This window comes from Phytophthora sojae, assembly GCF_000149755.1.
Source record: "Phytophthora sojae unplaced genomic scaffold PHYSOscaffold_3, whole genome shotgun sequence".
NCBI lineage: Eukaryota > Oomycota > Peronosporomycetes > Peronosporales > Peronosporaceae > Phytophthora > Phytophthora sojae.
Genome location: NW_009258117.1, coordinates 4,316,375 through 4,333,489, shown reverse-complemented (window position 1 = coordinate 4,333,489; position 17,115 = coordinate 4,316,375). Strand labels below are relative to the sequence as shown.

Sequence of the window (17,115 nt, the reverse complement as noted above, 5' to 3'; positions counted from 1 at the left end):
ACCTAATTGGAGGCTGGCAGTTGACAACTTGCCCAGCAAGGTGAAGAAGATGTGGAAGCGTCCGCTGCGCGACGTCGTGGTGCGCTGCCACGTGGGCAACCTGCGCGTGTCCGGCGTCATGGCGCGCAACGCGGTGGAGGAGGTGGCGCAGCGCTGGGAGCTTCCGCTCGCTTCCGAAGGGACGAAGCTCTGGGGCGAATACATGGCCGGCACGGCCATGCTCAGCTCCTTTTTCAAGGGCGAGGAGCGTGTCAAGATGATGGTCAAGACGCCCAACATCCAGGAGCTCTACGTGGAGGCTATGGCCGTCGGAGAGGTGCGAGCTCAATCGTTGGTTGGTGGTACTGGCCCCGACTTGAAGCCAGTGGTCTCAGCTGTGGTGCTGTTTTGTCGTACAGGTCCGAGGCAAAGCCGTATACGTGGACGAGTCTCTTGCTGGAGCACCGGAACGTGGAGGCCACATGCACATTTCCAAGATTTTATACGGCGCGGCCAAGCCGTACAATACATCCATCGAGGCGTCTGGGGTTCCTGAGCTGGACTGGCAGAGATTTTTTGACGTGTCGGAGCAGGTTCCAACTATCGTGCGTATCGATAGCGCGGCGGGCGAGGACCACACGCGCAGCTGTGGACTTATTGTCCAGAAAATGCCACCAACGGAGGCTCACGAACGCCAATACGAACTTGATGAGCTGGCGTTCGACAAACTTCCGTTCTTCGCGACGGAGTTGAAGAAGAACGCGGACCTGCTTGAGTACCTGAACGAATTGATTCCTGGTGCTGACATCACGGATAAGAACTGCAAGCGAGTGCCGCTGGATTACTACTGCCGCTGCTCGAAGGACAACTACGCACAACGTCTCAAGGATATGGGCGCGACCGATCTGAAGCAGATTGCAGCAGACGTCGGCAACGCAGGTGTGGACCTCACCTGCCATTTTTGCAACGATGCCCACCATTTCTCTCCTGACGAGTTAGACGGCCTGATCGAATCACTGTCAAAGGCATAATTTGCTTGCATGTAGGCAACGGAATAGTATATCGACACGGTTTAGAAAGATGAATATGACGGAAGCATCTGTCTACCCGTACGTCTAGCCTTCTTGTCCAAACTCTTGGGTCCACTTTACAAAGCGGTTCAGCTCATCAGGAGCGACCGTCGCACTCGAATGCTCCAGCACGTGTAGGAAGTCGCTCTGTAGTAAAATGCACGTTAGTCGTGCGTTCTGCGCAGCAAGCAGCGTGCAAACAGACAACAAAAGATCTTACCATTGAGATCATCGGTGGCCGGAGCTTCTCGTCAGAGTAGCCACGCTCTGGTAAATCATACAGACGCATGCGCAACGCCCCGCATCGCCGGCATGGGGCCTTGCAATCGGGGCACTTGGGTCGGCATGCTGAAAGCTTCATGTGGCAGTAAGCGCACGGGGGGTCGTCTTCACAGGGTGTCAAGAATGGACCATTCCGAACGGGGTGCGCCTTATCATCGCACTGTGCATACATATAATGTCAGCATCAGAAACAACTATGCACCCCGTGTTGAGGCACCTAGTCATACCGGAGTAAAGAACTGAGCTTGTTGACACTTTCGAAGAGGTTCCATAAGAGCGTCTCGCACAAGCACCGAAATATCTGAGCCAGAAGAGCTAGTGGACAGCAATATCACGGTCAGTTCCAGCATCCGCCCGGTCCGCTGAAGCAAGCAAACGTACCCCTCCGTTTTCTCGGCGATCGCTGTAAAGTTTGCATCACTCAGCTCGTTCGGTGTATCGCCCAAGTGGATTCCCAGCATCACCTTCCGTGCGTCAATATCAGGGAGAGGGATGTAAATGCGCTTTTCGAATCTGTACGCAGAATTCAATGTTACTATCAGCAATAGTCCCCCCACGCCATGCTTAATTTAAGTACGGCACTTACCGACGTCGCATAGCGGGATCAAGCTCCCAGGGTACATTGGTAGCTCCAAGCACCAGGACGCCGTCGTGGTTGTTGCCAATGCCTTGCATTTGCACGAGGAATTCATTCTTGATGCGGCGTGTAGAGTCACTCTCTCCCTCAGATCGACTTGAGCAGAGCGAGTCGATTTCGTCTATGAAAATGATCGCGGGCTTCTTTTCGCGTGCCATCTCGAACAGGTTCTTCACCAGCCTGGCGCAGAAAGCTTGGGTCAGCCCACTACTTAGTTTTAGCAAGTATTTCATTTCGAGACATGCCGTACTTTTCACTCTCGCCCTGCCACTTGGAAACCAAGCTGGAGGATGACACGGCGAAGAAGGTTGCGTCCGCTTCTGTTGCAACCGCTTGTGCCAGATAGGACTTACCCGTACCCGGAGGCTGTTCGAATTGACATGATATCAGCAAAATGCGGCATAGCGAGAATAGTAGCAAATACAACACATACCCCGTAGAGCAGAATGCCCTTCCAGGGACGTCGCTTCCCCGTGAAGAGCTGCGGAAACCTTGCAGGCAAGATCACCGCCTCTTTCAGCGCTTCCTTTGCGGCATCCAGCCCAGCGACGTCGTCCCACTTGACATTAGGCTTTTCTGAGACGACCGCCGCTGCAAAACACCCCCAACACCAATCCAATTTCACACGCGTCAGCTGCAGTAACAACACAATCCCTCCGCAATATACAACCTACAGGCCAGGGATCCGCGCAATTTGGCCGTCTCCGCGTCCGTTTCGTCGTCGTCCTCTTTTTCACCTCTGCAAACACTCGGCATCAGTGCGTGCTACAAACAAACTCACTCCGTTGCTGCCGAGCTCACTTGTCCATGTCCACAGCAGCGGCCACGGGCTTGGGCGCGTTCTCCTTTTCCAGCATCCCGCGCAGCTGCTCCGCGCGCGTCATGTAGCCCTCCACGCGCTTCATGATGATCTCCTTGGACGTCGGGTTCTTCTCGTCTGCAGAGGGGCCACAGAAAGACACCTGCCAGGTCAGCTCTCGCCTCCCAGCCGCCAGACCCAACCTCACAACGTACACTTGACGCCGACCATGAAGTGCTCGAGCGCCTTCTTGTACAGGCGGAAGGCCTCCTGGTAGTTCTTGCTGTTGTCCTCATTGATGGCCTGCGTCACGATCTCGATCGCCTGCGGGATGAACTTGTTCTCCATCGCGGCCGCCAGCTTCCGCTTGAACTGTGGTGAGCTCCAAGACGGTGGGTGACTCTGAAGGAAATCCACTGAAACATAATACGGATCATCATTGGTCGAAAATATCCATCGATTGCGTCCAATGAAAACGACGAAGCCATGTTGAAGTGAGTGCGCAATGGGCGTGAGCCAGTCGAAGGGAGGGGGCGGCGGCGGCGGCGGCGTGCGCTGGAAGCTGCAGCCGCTGGTGCCGCGTTCGTGGGCGGAGCTGGAGCAGCTGCACCTGCGCTTCCAGCAGGAGGCGCACCGCCGCCGGGCCGACCCGTCGTTCCAGTACTTCCTGCCGTTCCCGGTCTTCCAGGCCATCGTGGGGCCGCTTTGCCCGGACAAGGACAAGCTGCAGCTGCTGGCCATGTTCGAGGCGCTGGACGTCAAAAGCACGCGGAGGCTGGCAGTCATGGATTTCTTCAGCGGCCTGGCGCTGCTGGTGGACGCCAAGAAGCCCCAGAAACTCGAGTGTGAGGGTACCCAGCAGTAGGGGAGAGGAAGCTGACGTTACTTAAGGTTGTGTTGTGTTGTCTGCTCTGGCGTGGCTGTAGTCGTGTTGTCGCTGCTGGACAATGGGGGGCTCAAGACCCTCAACAAGTGTGAGCTGACGATGGTGGTGTCGGCAGCGTCTAGGGGGCTGAAGATGTTCGCTCCTGGGGCTGACGTCTTGCAGGAGTCCACAATGAGACCTCTGATTCGGCGTACGAAGATCGCTATAGTATAGTTATAGTGTTTGGGGTTCATTGTACTCTTTCTTGTTTGCTGTGCGCTGTGATGTAGGCTTATTTGGTGACAACAGCGAGGTCTTACGGCAGAATGTTGTCAACAAAGCCCTCGCCGATCCTGAGATTCTCTTCTTCATGAGCGACCTCGAGGCGGTGCAAGCCATTTGTCTGTAGTTGCTGATCCATAGTGCATGCTCAAGTTCACGTTGCCTCCCTCCATTTTCCATGTTTGTAGGGAGTGGCGACATCTTCCGACGAGCTGTTGATTCAGCAGGGGAAACTTATGAGGCAAATGGCATACCTGGATTATCAGGCTGAGCGCGTGAAAACGGCAGGTACTGATGCATCATGCCATGGTCTGCGCAACGCATAGCTTGGCTGAGTCTTGCGATGCTCAATACCCGTGCATTGTCCACAGAGGAGAAAGCAAGGGCGACAGCCGTACTCCCTGCCGGTTTTGGGCCTAGCAAAGTTGCTGACAGCCAGCGAACGTTGACAGCCACGTCGGTCCCCACAGCGGAAAGCTTTGCTCGTAGACTCCAGAGCATCGTGTGCCCACCTCCTCCAAAAGAATCAGGACAGTCGATGCGAGTGCTATCAGCCGTTGAGGTCAAAAAGTTCGTAGATGCACGCACCCTCCAGCGGTTGGTCCGTGTTGTATCGGACGGTGGACTGTCACTTTCACTAAACGAGGTTTGCTTCCGGCATGAAATTGAGTCTGCGGCTCGATAAGGTATTAATGCCAGTTTTTGGTTTATTAATTGCGCTTAGGCCACAACGCTTGTGGGAGATATGGCGGTGGATCAATTTGGATTTGCCCGGTGTGGAGATATCCTGCGCGTCTTGAAATCATGGATACAAAATCGACGACGAGAAAAGCCTGAAGCGCTATGGGAAATTGTGGGCGATCACATCGTGGAGGCAGTCAAGAATGCTGAGAAGAAGATGAATGCTGTCCTTGCAACGTTTGTTAAACGAACCACAAAGACTCTAGGGCCTGGAGCTCGTCGGCGAACGACCGTAGCTAAAGATCATTTGGTTGAAAGTTTGCAAAACATGGTGCAAACTCCAGATAGTGACGATGGCGAACTTCAGTGGAGTTTTACCTTCCGGTTTGGCGTGTCTGATGCGTCGGGGGAAGCTTCAGTGAGTTCTCCAGCGTCAAAGCGTGCTGGAACCCCTCCCAGTAACAACATCCGGTTTCGAATTGGAATCCATCCACCGGGTAGCTCTGATGGCGACGCGAAAGCGAAAACCGGCAAAGGCAAGCGCAAGACGGAAGGGCAACTTGATTATGACAGTGACAATAGCGAGCCGGGGGATGCCGACGAAGAAACTATGCGCCTGGTCGTCAATTTCTTGTTGAACCCGGATATTACAGGTAAATCAACGGCAGCCTAATGATATTTAATGTTATTTCTAACGAGTTTTGCAGATGAAGATGGAATCGACCTGGCATCATCAATGGAAAAGGCACTTCAGCAGGATCACGTGTGGCCCTCATTCGCGTCGCTCTGGACTAAATGTTCGGGTGAGAATACTCCATGGTAGTCAATACTTTGGCGAACCATGTGTAGTTAAATCTCTTTGTTACAGTTACCATGCATTCTGCAGTTCGAAGTGATGGAGGCCTCCAACCAGTTCTCGGCAAGTATCTTCGTGTCTGCATATACTTTCGCGAAGATTTTATTTCAAATGTGGAGGTAGGTCAACCTGCACCATTTAACTGTTTCAAAGCTTACCGACTGATACCTTTCCGTTGTGCAGGAATGCACGGGCACCTCTTTTGCAGCAGGGATTCGTAGTTTCTTCGTACTAGGTGAACTCGATCTATCGCTGGCGGATATCATAAAAGCTTCAAAGGATACGGGGGTGCTTCTTCACAACCTTGGAAAAAGACACAACCGAGAACGCGCGATGAAGATGATTTTTGATGCATTTGATGCAGATCACAGCGGTGTGTGGAGCTTGCAAGAGTTTAATGCGTTTCAGCAAGGACTGGGGAAGGAAGCTATGCTAGAAGTTACAGTAGCCGAGTTATTTGGCGGTGCGCCGACAATATCCTTCGACCAGTTTCTTGAGACTTACGCAAGTTGTTCAGCCGCAAAACTTCTCGAAATGATGCGTCAACTTGGAATTGGTAGGTAACCAATGTTGCAGGTCCTAGGAGGAAAATAGATACTGACATTGCTTTTTTCTGGCAGGTTCACTCGGTGATATAGTGAAAGGCTCCATTTCTATAACGTCAACGCTAAGTGAGCCATGCGTAAAGCCTTTGAGCGTACTACTAAGCTCACTGCGCTGGGCAGATGCGAACTGGAAGAAGCTGCTACTTTTCACCAGGAGTACAAAGGACTTCAGTCTCGAGCTTCAGTTTTCCAAGTTTGCAGAATTCGCGCAGAAGTACTTCGAGCATATCCCCCAGGTGTGTGACCCGCTTTTCGTGACGTCGTGGATAGAGCGCCTAGAGGAGTTCATGCAGCCCGTGCATACTGAGCACACAAAAGATCGACCCTGTCGCAGTATTTTCTGTTCACTGGAGCGTGAAGCCAACAAGACGGAACAGCAACTGGAGTTCGATGATCAAAGCCGCAAATTGCCGAGAGGTACATCTGCTCGCCGCGCCGAGGGTATTCCTCCGTTTCTGGAGATGGCTACACTAGTTAGAGCGCACGTCCGCGGGCCTGAGTTGCTGGAAGTGTGCAGCAAAAGCATTCGCGTTGTGTGTGAGATCGACAACTTGTGCCTCCCATGGCCGGGCAGCAGCAACTCAAGCTGCTCTTACTGATAGGTCTATCTTTGCCGTCATAAGAATAGTGAACCATACCACACACAGCTCATTTAATCGATGATTTAGAAAGGCAACACTGACTGATGAATCGTGCAGCGACAGCAGCCCCACAGGATGAAGTTCACGTATCCTTCTCGAGCGAAGAATCAAGGACTGAGTACGCTCAAGCACTACAGCTTCGACACGATGGCCTGTATCAGGATGCAGTAGACGCGCTGGAGCGTATTATCGAGGTAAGGTACAGTGATCCCTTCAAGCGCACCTCCAATAGCATTCAGTACTGATTCATCGTTGGCAGCGAGAAGGCGACTCCGAAAAACTTTGGGCTGAGCTAGCGCTCACTCAATTTCAGCTGTGGGAAGCCCATGTGAGGGCACTACACATGCCGTCGATCCTTGAGGTTTCGTCAGCACAAGAGTTGAAGCGGCCTCGAGGCACCAAGGGAGATGCCATGCCAGCTCATACGCAGCTCCTCCAAGAAGCCTATAGCACTTTCCTTATTGCTATGGAATATCCAAACAGCAAGTCGAGTCCTGAATTGCTGCTTCCGCTGGTAAAGCTTTACATTGAGTTCGGGTCGTATCGGGGAGCGCTAGCCGTTTGCACGCTGTTAGTGGAAGGGTATCCGACATCCCCGCGTCTAAACGAAGCAATCTTCTTGTCGGCGCTTACAGCTTCAGCGCTAGGGCGGCATCGCGAAAGTGCCCAGTACTTTCAAATTTTGGCTGAAGGGCAGGGGCCGTCATCGTCGTTCCCGTATCGCCTCGCTGCCTATCAGTTCGGTCTCCTAACAGCGCTCGAGCTCGCACATGTGCCAGGCATGCGTGCGCTGGAGCGCGAAACGTACACCCAAGCCTACAAAGCGTTGGTTGCTCTTCCACCAGTATTACCATCCGAGAAGGCTGCGCACACTCTGTACACGACATCGCGCAAGAATGAGGAGCAGCGCACCTTGTTGTGGTGCCGTGACTTGCAGACATGGTTGGATCTAGCCCAGCGACTTGCAGGGCCAGCCAACGCACCCCACCTTGTACTTCTGGTACTTCGTGAAGCTCGCCGCAGAATGAAAGCAGCAACAGGTGGAATCCCGGAATCAAAACTGCTCCTGGAAGGTGTCAGTCTAATGCGAACCGGGGACAACCTAGCTGCCGAGAGGGTGTTCACCGAGGCACTTTTGAACTTGTCTCGCGACAAGTACTATAGTGCCCGTCACGAGCGATTTTTGCTGAAAATGTGCAGTCCTGCGTGGCGTGCACAGTTTTCCTCTGAGCAAAAGAGTGCTGCACGCTTACAAGCGTTCCAGCGGCGATGCAGACGACTGCAGCAGTGGCGCGTTGGTGTCGCGTATGTTCTGGAACAGCGCCGGCATGCTATGGCGGTTCGAATTCAATGCGCGTGGCGAGGGTTTAGAGCGCGAGCTGAGCTTGAGGTTTTGCGCGACAAGCAGCGTGAGCGAGAAACTCAATCAAACGTGGACATGGGCAAACAGGATGATCGACTTATCCAGCTGCGGCTGGACGCTGCTGCGAGAAAGATCCAATCACTACTTCACATCGCGCGAGCTAAACGCACACTGCGCGCACTTCGAGCTCGGAAAGTTGAGCGTGAGGCTCTTTTGGCGAAGTTTGCTGGCCGTCGCACTGAACTTGGCCAACTTGGAGTCTTCCGTAGATGGCGGAGCTTTGTCTTCAACCAAAAGCAAGAGCGTCTCGAGGCTGCGGTGCGAATTCAGCGCCAGGTTCGAGCCTGGCGAAGCCGCAAAATCTGCTTTCAACTGCTGCTGCTGAGTCAGCAGCGGAATAGCATTCTGCAACAATGCCTGGCACGACGCTCGATGTCCCTGATCTCACGCGTGTTTCAAGCGTGGTATACCGACCTCATTGAAACTCGCAGCGAACGTGACTGGGCCTCACGACGTATTCAACGAAGATACCGTTCAAGGTTAGCAGTACGCCAATATCATGCGGAGCTGCGGAGCCACCGCGCTGCAACTGCCACCATGAATCGTTTACTCTTGGATCGCAGGCAGCAAATACTGTTAAGCGCTTGGCGGGCGCTTGCGAACCACGCGCTGGTTCGTCGTCTACGCAAACGCGGTGCAGCTACAACCATTCAAAAGTACGTGCGTGGAGCACTTTCCCGTCGACAAGCCAAACGACTCCGTGCACGTCGTCGGCGAGCTATCAACGCTCTCGGAAAAGTGACTCGGTCACGCGAAGCTCAGCTCTTACAAACAGGATTCGATCTGCTCCGCCAGCATGTGCAGGACTATCATCGGAGAAGAAGTGACGCTGTGATACTGATACAGGGGCTTTTCAGGGGCTTTCGCTGCCGCCAAAGGCTGAGTCGGCGACGAACGGCAGAGTTGCTGGTTGATGGGAATGTAACATTTGGCAGTGGACTGAAAGGCCAGTCTCCAGACATCGTGTTGTGGTCGTGCCTATTAGCGCTTTTACGGTATATTCATCAGCGTGACGCCGCAGCTGCTCAATTGCAACAGTGGTGGAGACATCGGCGAAAGCGTTCTCGAATGCTTCGCGTGCTTGGTAAACGAGCAGCCCAGCGTCGACTTTTCGGCAGATTGCAGCAGAGTTTTCACACACTTGCCAGGAGTTTCTTCCGAGAGCTTCGTGCTGCATGCAACGCCACAAAAGCTCGACAGCATGCCGCAGCAACCAAAATCCAGCGCCGTCTGCGCTGCTGGTTGATGCGTCGTAGATATCTGAGCACTCGTGAGCGGTACTCGGTTGCAGCTCAACGCGATGAAAGGGTAGCGAGGAAGATAGCCCTCCAGCGAGTGCGTCGCTTGTTTCGCGGCTGGCGAGACATGGCCATACAAACACGGCAGAAGCAACACGAGGCAGCTAGTTTGGTGCAGCGCACCTTCCGACGTCACCGGGCGCAGCGCCTAGCACGCGGCATCATGGCCAAAAAGGCCGCACAGGCAAGAATCCTGGCCGCAGCGTCCCAAAAACCATTGGAACGCTGCTTCCGTCAGTGGGAGGCAGCAGCCCTGCTCGAAAAGAGTGTGCTACATGTGCGCAGTTCATCGTTGATCGGGTCCCGGGAGACCACACCTGTCAGTGGCCAGCGCACGCTTGGTACTGCATCGGGGAGCAAGTTCGCCAAACCATTGACGCTTGAGGAGGTAAGCTTGAACTCTCCGGTGCGTAGCAGGACATACTAACGCAGGAATGTCCTGAACTCAGTGCGCCCAGATACCCTCGATGCATTTCTACACGATGCTAAACCGTGTACGCCAGACTGGGATCTGCCAGCTCTCTTACAGGTAGGCGGAAGCTGTTGTTGCACCCTCCAGTTAAAAGCTTGGCCACTCACGTTGCCACGTTTGTTTTGTCTAGTGGTGGCACGGTCTTCAAGGGCCCGCAGCTCCGCCAATTAATTTCACTTGCCACGAGCGTAATTGTCGACGGCGGTGGAGGGCTCACGAGTACCAGTCTTGAATCGAGCTCCTCCCCTCTCAACCTCAACGAGCAGGTTGTAGAGACCCTCAATATCTGCTCGAGCTCAGCCACGAGCTCGTGTCCTGTGCAGTCGCTCATTCTGTGCAACGCGCCTCTCCGCCTTGCGTCCGCGTCTCTCCTCGCTACAATCTTGCAGCGCAGTCGTCGCAGCGCAAGCCTCGCGCTCGTGTCCGTGGTGCTCGCCAACATACCGCTGGCTCCAGCGTCCGTCGTGGCCATCGCCTGCGCGCTGGCTCAGAGTCCGAGCTGTCTGCAGCAACTGGTGCTGGAGCGCTGCGCAGTGGGCAGCGCCGGCGCCGCCGCTCTCTTCGAGGCACTGGCGCACAACCGCGCGCTCTGGAAGCTCGACCTCAGCGGGAACCACATCGGGGACGCCGCCTGCCCGGCTCTGGCGCACGCGCTGCTGGCGGGTGGTACGTTGCGCGTGTTGGCCCTGAGCCGCAACTCTCTGTCGGACCGCGGCGTGCTGGGCTACGTGGCTCCGGCGCTGAGATCGTCGCAGCTGGAGACGCTCGTGCTGCTGCAGAACCCGCGCGTGACGGCACTGGGCATCGCGGCGCTGCGCCAAGCGGCAAAGGTGGCGACGGCGAGTGCGGCGTCGTCCTCCGGGCCGCAGGATCATCAGGATCAATTAGGGCTGCGCGTCCTTTCGGACTGAGCGCATGTGATTGGTTGATTGGATGGCTACATGTAGCCATCTGAGGCGTGTGCGCGCGCTGATTGGTCAGACTTGGCTGGCTGGTGGTGGAGCACCCTCGGTACGTCAGCTGACCCGCTTGACGCTTGGCTGCGAGCAGGGCTCGTACAGAATTGAACACGCCGAGCCGAGCTTTCCTCCGACCCCGCCCGTCCTCCACCATGGCTGACGCTTCCCCCGTGACCAACCGCAAGCAGGTGGCCATCCTGGACTTCGGCTCGCAGTATAGCCACCTGATCGCGCGCCGCGTGCGCGAGCTGCACGTGTTCTGCGAGCTCTACTCGTGCCTGGTAAGCGCCGAGGAGCTGCGCCAGCACCAGCTCACGGGCATCATCCTGTCGGGCGGCCCGCAGTCCGTCTTCGATGAGGGCGCGCCCCACGTGCACCCGGAGGTGTGGAAGCTCATCGAGGAGCAGAAGCTGCCGGTGCTCGGCATCTGCTACGGCCTGCAGGAGCTGGCCTTCACCAACAACGGCAAGGTGGCTCCGTCGCAGCACCGCGAGTACGGCAAGGCCATCGTGACGCGCAAGAGCGGCGTCGACTGCGGCGGCCTGTTCGAGGGCCTGCCCGACGAGTTCCAGATGTGGATGAGCCACGGCGACAAGCTGCACACCAACCCGGACGGCTTCGTGGACATCGCCACGACCGAGAACTCGGAGCACGCCGCCATCGTCAACGTCGAGCGCAAGTTCTACGGCATCCAGTTCCACCCGGAGGTGACCCACAGCCCGCGCGGCAAGGACATCCTGCGCAACTTCGTGGTCAACATCTGTAACTCCCCCACGGACTGGGACATGCGCAGCATCGCCGACGCCTTCATCGAGGAGGTGCGCGAGACCGTTGGCCCCGAGGGCCACGTTATTGGCGCTGTCAGCGGCGGCGTCGACTCTTCTGTGGCCGCTGTGCTGCTGCAGCGCGCTCTGGGCGACCGCTTCCACGCTGTGCTCATCGACAACGGACTGCTGCGTAAGGATGAGGCCACTGAGGTCGTCGACCGCCTGCAGACAAAGCTGGGCATCAACCTCAAGTGCATCAACGCCTCGGACCGCTTCCTGGCCGCGCTCAAGGGCGTCACCGAGCCGGAGACCAAGCGCAGGACGATCGGCAACCTTTTTATTGAGCTGTTCCAGGAGGAGGCTGAGCGCATCGGCCACCCCGTGGACTACCTGTTGCAGGGCACGCTGTACCCGGACGTGATCGAGAGCATCTCGTACAAGGGCCCCTCAGCCACGATCAAGACCCACCACAACGTCGGTGGCCTCCCGGAGAAGATGCACCTGAAGCTCATTGAGCCTCTGCGTGAGCTGTTCAAGGACGAGGTCCGCGAGCTCGGAATGGCCCTGGGCATTGACGAGCCCAGCGTGTGGCGCCACCCGTTCCCCGGTCCGGGCCTTGCCATCCGTGTCCTCGGCGAGATCACGCCCGAGGCTCTGGAGACTCTGCGTCACGCCGACTCGATCTTCATTGAGGAGCTCCGCAACAGCGGCCACTACAAGACCACGGGCCAGGCCTTCTGCGTCTTGCTGCCGGTCAAGTCTGTTGGTGTCATGGGCGACGGCCGCACGTACGAGAAGGTCATCGCCATCCGTTCCGTCAGCACGTCGGACTACATGACGGCCGACTGGTACCACATGCCGTACGAGGTGCTGGGCCGTATGTCCAACCGCATCATCAACGAGGTGCGCGGCGTGAACCGCGTCGTGTACGACATCTCGTCCAAGCCGCCTGCCACCATCGAATGGGAGTAAGTAAGCGGTCAGGTGACGGGTGCCCTCGCTTTGCCGTCACCTTTGCAACACAGCATTGCAAGGTCTCATGGTCTCATGGCCGAAGGCATTGGTTTACAGTAACGTCAAGCTAATAGAGCAACGATCCATGCATGTACACTAAAAACAGTCCAATGAAGCAAACACGGCAGGCACGCTGTCCGATCAATTTCCAGACTTGGTGGTGATGAATTTCAAGCTGTAACGGCTTCACCAGCACCAGGAACGGCACCTTTCAAGTGAAGACGCCGCAGGAGAATGCCCGACATCCCCGGGTACGAAACACTGACGGTGCTTGGTAGCGGCCAATTCGGCACTGTGGCGCTAGTTCGGCGGAGCTCGGATCGAAAGCTTTTCGCAGCTAAAGTCCCCCACGGCGAGGAGGCCGCAACCAAGCAGGCAAGCCGACAGGAGGCGCAACTGCTCATGCAGCTACGTCACGTGAATATCGTGCAATTCGTGGAAAATAATTATTTCCTGTTGTTCTACCACTACTAGGCTGTCGCTAGCTCACAGCCCCTACTTACCTGTTGGCGACCCTGTTCGACTGTTAGTTTTCAACAGGTTTTCAAGTTTGAGAACCTGTTGATCTGAAAACCTGTTGCGAGTGCTCTTTACTGCAAGGCAAGCACTTAGCAGTCATCAGGTTAGTGGCGAGTGCAAATACGCAATCGGCAGGGCAAACATCTCGTACTAACGCTTGAGGGTCTTCAATCTGGTGCAATCGAACAACATGCCGATAGCTGGGACTGAGAGCGTTCAAGATACACCAACTTAAGTCAGCTACAAGCATCAGGAAGTCATTTAGAGAGCTGCATCCCAAGAATACAGCGCCGCCACGATACTGTAATCTCTGGACTAACCCACTGTCCTTGCGCATCCGAACGAACCACGATCAGGCTCTCGGCTATTAGTAGAGTACCTCACGGAGGTAAACTTCGAGTCGCGCACGAACGAACCACGATCAGGTTCTTGTTCAACGCTCTCGGCTATTAGTAGAGTACCTGGCGGAGCGAAACCTCGAGTCGCGCATTCATTCCAGACCGTTGTATCTAAGATTATCTCCAAGGTTGGAAGTGAGAGCACATATCTGTGAGCAAGCATTCAAACTCCTGTTGCTATCTGTAGGCACTTCTTACACTCTTATCGTGGGTAAGGCTCGACGATGGTGCGCCGTTGAAGGATTTGACTATTTGCAGCTCATCGCTCCTAAAACGTGCTGAGAGTCGCATTGGGCCTTAGTACCTTGTCGGGCACGACATCGCACACTTCAGGCTACCCAGTTTCCTCATTTTTCTTTTCTCCTTCAATCGGTTGGGATGGTTACGACACATCTAGACCACGAGATGGTCGACGACAGCGGTGGTTCCGCGGACAGCGACGCCCTCATCGGGAGCCCGACGCTGCGGCGAGGCTTGGATGTCCAAGACGGGCTCGCATGGGCTGGATCCAGTGGATCAGACAACAGTGACTCTGACTCAGAATCTTCCTTTGATTTCGACGACCAAGAGGAGGTTCTGATGGAAGGAGCAGACGTTGCCACGCGCCGAGTGTTCACCGTCGTTGGCGTATTTGACTCCTTCACAGACGCAAGAGTAACTATGGTGGACGAGGACGACAATGTTCACGCGTACGAAACTCGCTACCGGACAGACCGACTTCTTGCGCATGTGTACCTGTGCCAGTCCCATGACGGATGTACACATCGGTTCCGAATCAAATCGACCCTCGGTGACACGGTGCCAGCCACCTTTCATCTCGAGCAGCCCGGCGAGCATGGGCAGATCGCAACTGGGGCCCGCCGTCGTGGTATCCACCCCACGATACGGGAAGAAGTGGACGCTCTTCTCAATAGGGTGATATTTATCACCTGTTACTTTAGCACTCTTCGGCTGTTGTGTCTCCAGCCCCTGTCCACCTGTCGTTAGCCCTGCTCGGCTGTCGTCTGTTAATAACCTTTGTCAAAGAATATATCATGATATTGCGAGGGGTACATCGGGTTCCATTTATGCACATTATGTAACGTGATGTGACGTACATACGAACGCCAACTTCAACGAGTTGCAGTGTTACATGTTGAAGTGCAGCTTGTTAATTTAATATATACGCTAATACAACTATTCCCATAACTAAAATAATTTTCCTGTACTAGCATTGATATGTGCTACATGTCTTAATCTTATCAAGTAAAAGTATACCTATCTCAAACTTGTGTGAGCTACGACCCTGTTTGCCTGATGCAGCGCCTTTGACGCAACTCTGTGGTTAATAACTACTCACACGAGCACAATATATCTAGTTATCTTGAGAGTGAACAGCAAATATATATGTTAGGTTATTTGGATAGCAGGTCCCTAGTTCGCAACACCCGAAGCGCTTGCTACGTCTAGCCTCTAATCAGTTAACCTGTTGAGCAAAATGCAAACTGTACACCAGGAATATGTACGCAGATGGGAGCCCTCTAGCTCGTGACGCTGATTTGAAGACTGTGGGCGCGGTTCACCGCTCGCGCAAGTTGCTCAGCTTCGTAGTCTAGAAGGCGTCCATCCCCGAATCTCACTGACCACTTGTACACACCGTCAGAGAGCCGAAGGGCTACTACTTCTCCGATGAATGTGCTGATCTCCTCCGAGTTCTCGTTCAATGCAAGCTCATCCATGACACGCCACTGCAGGGGCTGGCCAGTCTGTCGAAGGAAGAGCCGGATTAGCCGGTCTACATCATAGAAACCGTCTTGATCTGTTTCGCGGGCCAGAGCGGGACGACGAGTTCGAGGGCGCCCAGGAGTTCTCCTTACTGGCACACTTGCCATAGCGGCCTGCACATTCAGTAGGCCCAGGATCGACAAAGTAGCTAGGACATGAGACCATCCTGAACGCACGAACGCTTCACACGTGCAGTGTAGAAGTCCCCGTACGCTTTGGATGCGTTCAGTCGACCAAATCGGCACTAGTTCAAAGGCCTCAGGGAGTGTTTGTGACTTCACCAACACTTTGTGCAAAGACAGCAGTTCGGCTTCCACTTCGTTGGCCTTGATGCCGCGGGGCAATCTCCCGTTTAGAGAGTGTAGGAATTTCTCTGCGCGTTCGTCGTCAACTTCAGCTCCCAGCAGTCCACGACCCCCCACAATGCACTTCGACGTGTTAAACACAATCGTTACCAAGCGGCGACTGCGGCCTCGGCCTTTGAAGACTTGCTTGTAGTTGCTCTCTGTCGCCACTAGTCGCATAGCCTTTGCAATCATCTCAGGGGGAACCGGGCCATCGCAAAAGTGGGCGGCACTATCAGGACAAAGCGATTCCCCGTCGGACCTCAGAATGCGTGGGAGAATTCCCTGCAAAACACTGCTTGTAGATGCCCTTGAGCTAGGTACACACGTTTTCTTTATCACACTATGATAGGACTCGATGCCCTGCTGGCTCGGTGCGATCCCACCAACACCGGCACCGTTGATGTGCCAACGGTTCCATCTCTCAGTCAAATACACGTCCTTGGACCACTCTGCGTACGTGCGTTCACCGCGAGCGATCCAGTTTTCCGTGATGACAGTAGCCATCTTAACAAACTGCCGGTGCGTTCGAGCCGACCGCAGCAGGTCAACACCAGGCCGAATGATCTCGTCATAGGTCGCCTCGTTGACCAAGAGCGATCGTTTCTTGCGTACCTGCCGGATCATGTGCGGCCAACACGTTGTGAGGGTCACGTCAGGCCAAACTTGCTGAAACGCAGATGCAATAGCTTCCGAATGGTCGAGACTGTCAAAGGCAGGTCTCACTACCACACCCAGGAACGTCTGAGCCCGTTCTGAAATCACCTGAAACATGCGTTCGTACGAAGCAATAGACTCGCTTCTGACGAACATGTACGCCCAGGGAATGAAGCGGTGAACACTCTTCCCGCGCGCCCAAGTCACAGCTGTAGAGCCACAGTCCACAACAGTCCACCCGCCAAAATGGAGTTTATACGTGCCGTCAGTTGCACACACGAGCTCTTCACCTTGGTCTCTCATAGCCTTCGTCACGTTTAAAAACACGCGCCTGGAAGTGACGATCACACCGAATGATATCCCCTCCCCTTCGACTTGACCCTCAAAAGTGAAGGTACCAAGCACCAGCATGTCATCCATCCGTCTGTCGGCCACGTCCGTCACAGATTCGAACTGCGCTCGAGTCGAGCAGACTCGAGTACTAGCCCAAGCAGTGAAGGAAGCATGGTTCGTCACATCCCACCCGTCCGGGGATTGTCGAACGAGGAAAGCTTTGCGGTTCTCTAGTTGTATTCTTGTAGACACGATGTGCATCATCCGAGGTTGATCGCGAAAACGGTGATTTAACATGGATCGCAGGTGCATCGCGCCCCAACCCATATTGAGAAGAGCGTCCACTTCTTCCCGTATCGTGGGGTGGATACCACGACGGCGGGCCCCAGTTGCGATCTGCCCATGCTCGCCAGACTGCTCAAGATGAAAGGTGGCTGGCACCGTGTCACCGAGGGTCGATTTGATTCGGA

The 17,115-nt window shown here is 55.0% G+C and overlaps 7 protein-coding genes across 7 annotated transcripts; 5 read left to right on the top strand and 2 right to left on the bottom strand.

Moving 5' to 3' along the window:
- Positions 1-49: 49 nt before the first annotated feature.
- On the top strand, positions 50-1,010 carry PHYSODRAFT_497615 (hypothetical protein; the record flags this gene model as incomplete). The annotated part of the gene is made up of 2 exons (XM_009525036.1): positions 50-316; positions 399-1,010. 2 exons carry the CDS (start codon positions 50-52, stop codon positions 1,008-1,010), a joined length of 879 nt encoding a protein of 292 aa, XP_009523331.1.
- Positions 1,011-1,094: 84 nt separating this feature from the next.
- Positions 1,095-3,115, bottom strand: PHYSODRAFT_491946 (hypothetical protein; the record flags this gene model as incomplete). The annotated part of the gene is made up of 10 exons (XM_009525035.1): positions 1,095-1,196; positions 1,270-1,491; positions 1,559-1,646; positions 1,713-1,844; positions 1,918-2,148; positions 2,219-2,334; positions 2,402-2,559; positions 2,643-2,707; positions 2,770-2,905; positions 2,983-3,115. 10 exons carry the CDS (start codon positions 3,113-3,115, stop codon positions 1,095-1,097), a joined length of 1,383 nt encoding a protein of 460 aa, XP_009523330.1.
- A 157-nt stretch (positions 3,116-3,272) lies between these two features.
- On the top strand, positions 3,273-4,041 carry PHYSODRAFT_489198 (hypothetical protein; the record flags this gene model as incomplete). Its single annotated transcript, XM_009525034.1, has 3 exons — positions 3,273-3,612; positions 3,694-3,843; positions 3,923-4,041. The coding sequence occupies 3 exons, from the start codon at positions 3,273-3,275 to the stop codon at positions 4,039-4,041; spliced, it is 609 nt and encodes a 202-aa protein (XP_009523329.1).
- Positions 4,042-5,790: 1,749 nt separating this feature from the next.
- Positions 5,791-10,801, top strand: PHYSODRAFT_497365 (hypothetical protein; the record flags this gene model as incomplete). The annotated part of the gene is made up of 5 exons (XM_009525033.1): positions 5,791-6,007; positions 6,072-6,589; positions 6,957-9,806; positions 9,868-9,910; positions 9,978-10,801. 5 exons carry the CDS (start codon positions 5,791-5,793, stop codon positions 10,799-10,801), a joined length of 4,452 nt encoding a protein of 1,483 aa, XP_009523328.1.
- A 161-nt stretch (positions 10,802-10,962) lies between these two features.
- On the top strand, positions 10,963-12,588 carry PHYSODRAFT_345503 (hypothetical protein; the record flags this gene model as incomplete). The annotated part of the gene is made up of 1 exon (XM_009525032.1): positions 10,963-12,588. The coding sequence occupies exon 1, from the start codon at positions 11,002-11,004 to the stop codon at positions 12,586-12,588; it is 1,587 nt and encodes a 528-aa protein (XP_009523327.1). The 5' UTR covers positions 10,963-11,001.
- A 1,364-nt stretch (positions 12,589-13,952) lies between these two features.
- PHYSODRAFT_328711 (hypothetical protein) lies at positions 13,953-14,534 on the top strand (the record flags this gene model as incomplete). The annotated part of the gene is made up of 1 exon (XM_009525031.1): positions 13,953-14,534. One exon carries the CDS (start codon positions 13,953-13,955, stop codon positions 14,532-14,534), a length of 582 nt encoding a protein of 193 aa, XP_009523326.1.
- A 533-nt stretch (positions 14,535-15,067) lies between these two features.
- On the bottom strand, positions 15,068-16,972 carry PHYSODRAFT_491829 (hypothetical protein; the record flags this gene model as incomplete). Its single annotated transcript, XM_009525030.1, has 4 exons — positions 15,068-15,224; positions 15,276-16,237; positions 16,322-16,361; positions 16,398-16,972. The coding sequence occupies 4 exons, from the start codon at positions 16,970-16,972 to the stop codon at positions 15,068-15,070; spliced, it is 1,734 nt and encodes a 577-aa protein (XP_009523325.1).
- Between the last annotated feature and the right edge of the window lie 143 nt (positions 16,973-17,115).